This window comes from Monoraphidium neglectum (genome assembly GCF_000611645.1).
Source record: "Monoraphidium neglectum strain SAG 48.87 unplaced genomic scaffold scaffold02897, whole genome shotgun sequence".
Lineage (NCBI taxonomy): Eukaryota > Viridiplantae > Chlorophyta > Chlorophyceae > Sphaeropleales > Selenastraceae > Monoraphidium > Monoraphidium neglectum.
This window is the reverse complement of record NW_014010731.1, coordinates 1-7,790: the sequence shown is the minus strand read 5'-3', so window position 1 is coordinate 7,790 and position 7,790 is coordinate 1. Positions and strand designations below refer to the sequence as shown.

The 7,790-nt window shown below is 66.5% G+C and overlaps 2 protein-coding genes across 2 annotated transcripts; one reads left to right on the top strand and one right to left on the bottom strand.

Moving 5' to 3' along the window:
• Window positions 1-120: 120 nt before the first annotated feature.
• On the bottom strand, window positions 121-1,877 carry MNEG_11766 (hypothetical protein; the record flags this gene model as incomplete). The annotated part of the gene is made up of 6 exons (XM_014039763.1): window positions 121-233; window positions 469-558; window positions 801-926; window positions 1,283-1,564; window positions 1,707-1,758; window positions 1,845-1,877. The coding sequence occupies 6 exons, from the start codon at window positions 1,875-1,877 to the stop codon at window positions 121-123; spliced, it is 696 nt and encodes a 231-aa protein (XP_013895217.1).
• A 464-nt stretch (window positions 1,878-2,341) lies between these two features.
• MNEG_11765 (hypothetical protein) lies at window positions 2,342-7,739 on the top strand (the record flags this gene model as incomplete). Its single annotated transcript, XM_014039762.1, has 12 exons — window positions 2,342-2,363; window positions 2,726-2,898; window positions 3,035-3,151; window positions 3,435-3,719; window positions 3,942-4,514; window positions 4,717-4,842; window positions 5,102-5,560; window positions 5,798-5,885; window positions 6,127-6,428; window positions 6,723-6,952; window positions 7,130-7,322; window positions 7,558-7,739. Coding segments are annotated over 12 exons (2,750 nt in total), but the record flags the coding sequence as incomplete, so codon positions are not given.
• Window positions 7,740-7,790: the final 51 nt, after the last annotated feature.

Sequence of the window (7,790 nt, the reverse complement as noted above, 5' to 3'; positions counted from 1 at the left end):
GGTGTAAGCGGTTGGTGCCTGGGCATGGGCGCAAGTCGCCAAACTATGGTCTTGCACACACTGGGCTGCGCACTGCGCAAGGAATGGGCTTGACAAATGGTTGAATGTGAATGTCAACGTTCAGTTGTGGGGATGTGCAAACTGGAATGCGCCGCCGAACATCTCATCCAAGGTGTTGCGCTGTGTAACGCTGTGCGCTGGCCGCGCCGCCACCCATCGTGCCGGAAGCGCTCCTATCTGGGCGCATCGCCCCATCCATCCCTACCCAGACGGCGTCCTATGCAAGCAACCAATTGCCAAACTCGTCGACTGACTCATAGATGACGAGGCGCCTTCTCCCCTCCACCCGGACACAAACACATAAACACACACGCACACACACTCCCTCCCCACAACCCTAGGGCACCGCAGCCAAACCAGGTACCATTGTCAGCGCGCCACAGCTCCCCCCCCTGCACCACCACCCACCGGGCTTGAGCTCCCCATTCTGCATCTTCTGCACCAGCAGGGTCGCCTCCGGGCGCCGCAGCAGGCCGCGCACGTTCTTCAGCCCCGTGCCTGGGAGGCGGCACGCCAGGCGGGGGGAGGGGGAAAGGGCGGGCGTCAGCAGGGCGCGGCTGCACCGTAGCAATTGGCAGCCAGCAAGGCTCAACAGCCCTGCGGCAAAGTGCGAGGCCCCGTGGCACGCAGCCTAGCCGGGCAGGGCAGCAGTCCCGCCATGCTGCTGCCACAGCGCGTGCGTGCACAGATGCTGTGTGCGACTCTGTGCCCTCCCGCTATTTCCGCTGCCCAACACCCACCGAAGCAGCGGCCGCACACGCGCGCCCCGCGGCCGTAGCACTGGGGGCACTCCACGAACTCGTAGTTGTCCTTGGCTCGCTTGCGGCTGAGGGCGCGCCACTTGCCGGTGCCGCCGCACATGTCGCCTGCACACGGGGCGGGCGTTGGGGGCGCGAGGAAGGGGGTTGGCGGTGGGGACGCGTCGGCGCGTTGGGTTGTGAGGCAGCGCGCTTGTTTTGAGAAGAAGGTCCAGCTTACTGCATGCAGCCGGGCGGCGGATGCTAAGCAATAGTGAAGCACACAGAGTGAGGAACGAAACGCCCGGCCAGATCAGCCGGCCACTGCTGCTGGGGCTGCTTGCCCCGGTTCCGGCATGACACGAAGGCACACTGGCTGACAATGCGCCAGCCCGTTGCCTGCCAGCCGGGACAGTCTCAGCAAGGTGGCTGGGGGGCTGGTCAAGGGGGCTCCAACCCCCTCAAAAAGCGTGCCCAGGGCTCACAATTGATGATGCCGATGCCAGCACACTCCCTGCACGAGTCCTCGGGGTCTGGCATCTCGCCGGCCGCGCGCGCGGGCCCCGCGGCCACCGCCAGCGCGGCAGCGACCGGCGCGATGAGGACCACGGAGCGGCGCGTCACGTCGATGACGCCGCAAGAATGCGCGCGGCGCGAGGACTGCTGCTCCTGCTGCTGCTGCTCGTCATGCTGCTGCTGCTGCTGCTGCTGCTGCTGCTGCTGCTGCTGCTGCTGCGAGTCGACAGCGCCGCTGCTGCCGGCTGCGCCTGCGAATGGGCGACGGCGGGGCGCCATGTGGCGTTTCTGCTGCCGGCGTGCCAGCGGGCGCAGCGCGATTTCGGAGACAGCCGGCGAACGCCTTGCCAGCAGCCGTCAGGTGCCCGGCAGACAGAGACGAAATTCACTCACCTGCTGCCCGGCATGCTAGGGGCTGCCTGGAGCTGCAAGAACAGCGGGCAGCCTGCGGGGAGAGGAACGGGGGAGCCACACATTAGCACTTGCCAACCACGACGTGCACTCGTGTCAATGCATACCAGCACCACTCACCCCGAACTTGTGATTCAGCTTGCTGCTCAGCATCCTGTCGTGCTCCCTAGATGGCCAAAGATCTGAGCTTCTCGGCGATGGCCGCACTCGGCAGGTGCTTTCGAGCAATGGGCATGCACCACAAAGTCGCAAGTCACGTCTCAGAGGCAGCACCCACACAGATGTCGTATACCGGTACCGCACGCAATGAGTAACGAGGTGACTGTTGCTTCTTGTACTGTTTCACGAAAATTTCAGGTAAGATGCCATGCTCACAAGCAGATCATGTTCAATATGTTGTGGACGAAGGGATTGTGAGCGCCGATCTTGACCGCGGGCGGTGTCGTGTCAATACTGCGTGGCCATAAGACGCTTTAGATGTATAGATAGATACCACTCGCGAGATGGAGCTGGATTCGCCGCCGGTACTGGCTGATCGGCCGAGCGCGCTGCTCAAGGTCTGTCCGCCGCTGCTGGTGCTTGCGTTGTTGCATCGAGCCGCTTCCGCCCGCTCCAGCATGGGCGGATCCACGGGAACAGGTGGTTCCCACCAGAAGGAAAATTAGTGGTGCAGCAGATTAGGCTTATTTGAAGCTGAGTGCAGTGTCTGCATGCTTCGCTTGTTATCCCGTGTGCGCCGCAGGGCATTGTTGCGGACGCCCCCCCGCCCACCCGCGGCATCAACCTCATCACCCACAACCGTGAGGGGGCCAGGCGACACTGGCCGGCGAGCAATGCCAGTGACTCAGCAAAAGTATCCTCACAAGAGGCTGGATGATCCATGCTCTGTCACTATGCCCGCTGCTGCACACAGCCTCTGTTGCGACACCGCGGCCCCTCGCCCCCACTCGCATGCACATGCACCGCCAGCACACCGCTCCTCCCTGGCACGTCCTACCCAGGGGCATTCGACAATGTGGGCGATGCGGCCGGCATCGCCGCGTCGCCCGCTGTGGTGCACTTTGGCGGCTTCCAGCCGGGCGCAGTCCACCGCCAGACCGTGCGGCTGGTCAACACGTCGCCCGACGCGGCCCTGCGGGCGCACGTGATGCCGCCCGAGTCCCCATACTTCAAGGTTTGGGCGCCTGCGGGCCACCTAGGCAGCGTTGTTGGCGCATTGCCGTGGATCGATGAGTCTGGCTCAGCGTGCTTCGCAGCGTGGCCGTTAATCGTGTGCGAACGAGGGTGCCGTCCACACAATGCGCACGCAGGTGACGCACCGCCGTTGCCCCGGGGCGACGCTGCCGGGGCTGTCTGACAGCCTGGTGGTCGAGTTCTGCCCGGACCAGCTGCGGTACTATTATGACGCCATACGCGTCCACTCCAGCGTGAGCGGCGCGGCTGGCAATGCCGGCCTGCAAGGGCCGCACGCCCCGCAGCGGGCGGCCCTGCAGAAGGCGGGCTAGCGGTGCGAGCGCCTGGCACGCTCAGGCAGCAGCGAGCGCTCTGCGGGGTCAGCCGGCGGGCTTCTGACGCAGTGGCTGGAATGGTCCCCTTGGTGTACGTGCATGCATGCCCACTTGGGGCAGCTGCAGCCGTCAACGAAGGCTGGGATGGAACGGGTGTGATGACAAGTGCGGTCTGCTGACGGACCCCCGCGTGCGCATGCAGGGCGGCAACCTGCTCATCCCGCTGCACGGCTACCCGGCGGCCAACGCGCCCTCGATCCCCCGCCGCGTCGACTTTGGCCGCGTCCCCATCGGCGAGCGCGCGGCGCGGCGGCTGCCGCTGCGATGCAGGATCCCGATGGACTTTGAGTTCACTGTGCGGGTGACTAAGCGGAGCGACGCGTTCAGCGTGGCGCCTGCGGCGGGCGTCGTGCCGGCGGGCGGGGCGGCGGAGGTGGAGGTGGTGTTCCATCCGGTGCGCCATCAAACAGAGGAGATGCTGTTCGAGGTGGGCGCGAGTCTTGAGGGATTGGGCATTGCAGTGCCGTCGTCGAAAGAGGTAGAGGCTGCAGAAGCACGCAAGACGAGCTGTTCGTCACCAAGTTGTTGCAGGGCAGGTCAGCAGCGCCTCGTCGTCAGTCGTGAGTCGGTGCCGGGGCGTGCACCTGCGGTGCGCCTGCGTTGTCGCCGCGCGCCTGGCTGATGCTGCTGCGTCGTGTGCCCATGGCAGGTGACAGTGGCCGAGTTTGGCGCGCAGCCCATGGTGTGCACCGTCGTCGGCAGCGCATTCCCTGGCCTGGCGCGAGACCGGGAGCTGGGGCTGCTGGAATCTTCCGGTGGTGTGGCAGCGCGCACTGCCACTGCAGCAGGGGAAGGAGCCGAGGAGGCGAGAGCCGTGGCGAGTGGCGGCGCACAAGACAGCAGCGGCGGCGAGGAGGGCGACTGCTTCCCCAGCGGGGCGGCAGAGGGCGATGCCAAGCTCGCAGGCAGCAGCGTCAGTAAGGGTTCAGGGCATAAGTCTGGCAGTGGCAGCGGTGGCGGCGGCGGTGGGGCCAGGGGGGATGCCTTCTCCCGCCGCCACAGCCCACCCCGCGGCCGCCGGCGCGAGGGCTCCGAGCCGGGCTCACTCCTGCGGCTCGCCCGGGGAGGCGCCCTGCTGGCGTCGCTCGGCGGCGCGGGTGATGCCGACGCGGCGGAGCTACGGCAGGGGGACGTGTTTGTGCCGCAGCACCTGCGTGGTCACGGTGACGTCAGCTATGTGCTCAACCAGGCGCCCGGGAAGCTGCGCACCAAAGACGTCAAGGTGGGGTGCAGGCGCTCGCAGTTGGTCCCCCCCTGCACGCGGTTGAAGAACTGATTGAATCAGACCCGTGTGCATGCAATGCCACAAGCACGATCCAAGGGTACGCCTTGCGCTCAGCCGCAGCCGCGCTGCAAACGCCATGTGACACAGCACCCATCGGCCCCGCACCCACAACTGCACCGGCCGGGGCGCGGCGCACCAGGCCGCCATCTCCATGCGCCGCGCTGAGCTGGCTGAGGAGCAGAGGGCGCTGGCGGCGCTTGCGGCCGCGGGCGGTGCGGCGGGCGTGGACGCGCTGGACCGGCCAGGGCTCGCACCAGCGCTCAAAGTGGGCTTCGCGCAGATGCGAACTGGGCAGGGCCCCTCAGGCGATGGCTTAGCCAGCAGCATGATGGTGGCGCTCTGCAGCGGCGATGAGGGCGTGCATGCTGCCGTGCGCTGGCCGCAGGACAGGTCGACCGCCCAGCAGCATTGGCATAGCAAGCGTGCGGCTTCGTTGCACCACGGCCCAGTCGCATCGCACCATGCCGAGCTTTCATCATACCTTTGCCCTTGTATGTTTGTGGCTGCGTGTGCCTTGAGTGCAGGAGGCGCTGTTCCAGCTGCAGCTGCGCAGAGCAGAGGAGGCCTCCAAGCGCTGCACAGGCCTGGTGGGGGCCGGCGGCGACGTCGTAGGCGGCGACGTCGTAGGCGGCGACGCCCCCAGCCCCCGCGCGATCGCCGCCGCGCGCGAGGCGCGGGCGGCTGCGGCGGCGGCGCACCAACGGGAAGTGGAGGAGGCGGCCACGCACAGGCTGGAGTGTGAGATGTCTGAGACAGGGGCGTTGCACGTGCTGCCGCATCATCTTTCCAGCAGCAGGGAGGGCGGCAGCACACGGGATGGCGAGGAGCAGCAGCAGCAGCACGACCAGGAGAGCCCCAGGCCGGGCTCCGAGGCCGGTGCAGGGCCACCGCACTCGGCAGCGGGCGGCGGTTACGCCGGCCTGGAGGGATTTGCGCCACAGTGGGTGCAGCTGGAGTCAAACCACTGGCGGAAACGAGTTCAGGTGAGCTGGCAGCGATTGATGTGTAGGGTTGGCACAACATTCTGCAACGCGGAGCATGATTGTAAGGCAAGAGCTGCGTTTTTCACAGTGCTGCGCATGCACCAGCCATCCAAGTAAGCCCAGCTGCAACGCGTGATGCAAACCCAGCGAGCCCATCATCATTAACCATCTTGGTCAATGATGATCTTGACTAATGTTGCCTGACCCGCCGCGTGAAACCTTGCGGACCTGCCCCAGGTGATGCAGCGTTTCATCAGCGCCGCGCGAGTGGTGATATACCGGCTGAGGGCGCAGAAGCGGCTGCAGCAGATCAAGGCCATCTCGTGTGAGGAGGATGGTTGCACTGCTGGGGGGTACTGGTCGTGCGTGTGGGGCTGTGCGTGTGCTGGGCTTGCAGCTTGTTTCTTAATCTGGAGTGCTCCTCTGCGCCTAACCTTCAAGGAAGTCCGCCCGAGTTATCACAGCAGCAGCAGAACCAGGTGCAAATTTTCAACGTAGCATGCGCTGTGTTTGGGCCAGCGGCCCAGGATCTAGAGTATACCGGCGCCCCCTCAACTCGCCCACAGCCCGCCTGGCAGGCGACGGCGACGGCATCGCAGGCGCGGCCGCCCAGGCCCTGTTGCTGCAGTCCTCCAAGGTCGACCGCCCCGGCGTCGACCCCGCACTCCTCGCCAAGCCGGCTCTCATCGCCGCTGACGCGCTGCCACCCTTTGGGGAGGACCGTTTTGAGAGCGTTGCCGACGCCCTGGCTGCTGCCGGCGCCGGGGCGGGTGGGCCGGCCGGCTGCGGGGTTGTTGAGGGGCTGCTGGGCGTGGGGCCTGACCCGGGGTATGCCGACTGGGACCAGCTGGAGCCGGAGCCGTACGCGGTGAGCGCGCTGACATGGACGCGCTGGCAGCCACCTCTGGCAGCAGGCGGGCGGCCTTGCATGTGCAATTCACGTTTCAGATAGAATTGGTATGCATCCATGGCATAGCGGTCGCACGGCGCAAGCGCGCACCGAGGGCAATGCGTCGTGGTCATACTGGTCAAACAGGTCAAGCATTGGCAGATTCGCAAAGCGTGTCTTGTAGTTGTCGCAGCGTGCTGCTGGGCCATTCTCTGCGCGTGTGCCACACCCAAAAGTGCAATCGGCCGTGCCGCTTGACTCCACATCCCCCAGGCTGAGTACGAGTACCGGCTGCTGGGGTACAGCCCCGAGGACATGCCAGGCCTCGTGCCTTACATGCCGCCCCTGGCCGACCAGCCGCTGCTTTCAGGCGCCTCAGAGGACAGCATAGCGCCGCGCCCGGTGGGGGCGCCGCCGGACGCCGCGCTGGCCGCGGCGCTTGGGCAAGGCGCGCCAGACGCGCTGCGGCAGATGCCGCTGGCCTGCTACGAGATTGGCGCCAGGTGCGGATGCATTGGCGGTGCCTGCCACTCATGCTGAGGCAGGCTTCACCCAGCATTATCTGGAACAATGCCCAAAGTTTCTTGCCACTGCTTCAGCAACACGGTCAGTCAGTGCTGAAAGCTGCTTGACGCCGCAGCACCGCCACCACACACTTAGACGCCCTGGGCCACCCGCAGGTATGCGGGCGGCGACGCGTATGCGCAGCCGCAGCCCGTTTGGGGCATCGACATGGACCATCTGGTGCAGCCCGCGCTGCTGCCGCGCCATGAATCTTGGCGCTCCGAGGCGGCCGGGTCGTGCAGCGTCCGGGCGCTGGCAGGCGCGGCGGTGCTCGCGCAGCGGTGGCAGCCTGCAAATTTGCCATGGGAGGTAGGCTCGCGCATGGGGGGCGCTCAGGCCGGACGGGTGGCGCGCTGTGCGACCGAGTGCGTTAGTGGCGGTGGTGTGATGGAAGGAGCACAACGCTGCTTGCGGCATGCTGGGAGAGGACAGGCAGCGGATTGCAACACAGTATGCTGGGTTGCTGCATCTTAAGCAAGCGGGGTAGGTGGTCGTCCACGGTCGGCCAACCCTCACACCCACGTCCCCACCCACCCCCCCTCAGGCGGACCCGTCGCCGTTCCCCGCTCCCCTGGGCCGCGCCGACCCCTCAGAGCTGTTGGTTGACCGAGCAGAGGACGCGGACAAGCCGCGCCCCGTGCCGGCGCTGCCGACCGACAGGGCGCTAGCCGCGTTCCTGCCGGCCGCGGCGCAGGAGCCGCTGGAGCAGGCGGCTGTCCTGCAATTGTCGGAGATGCAGGGAACGACGGAGCTGCAGCAGCAGGGGCGGCCGGGGGC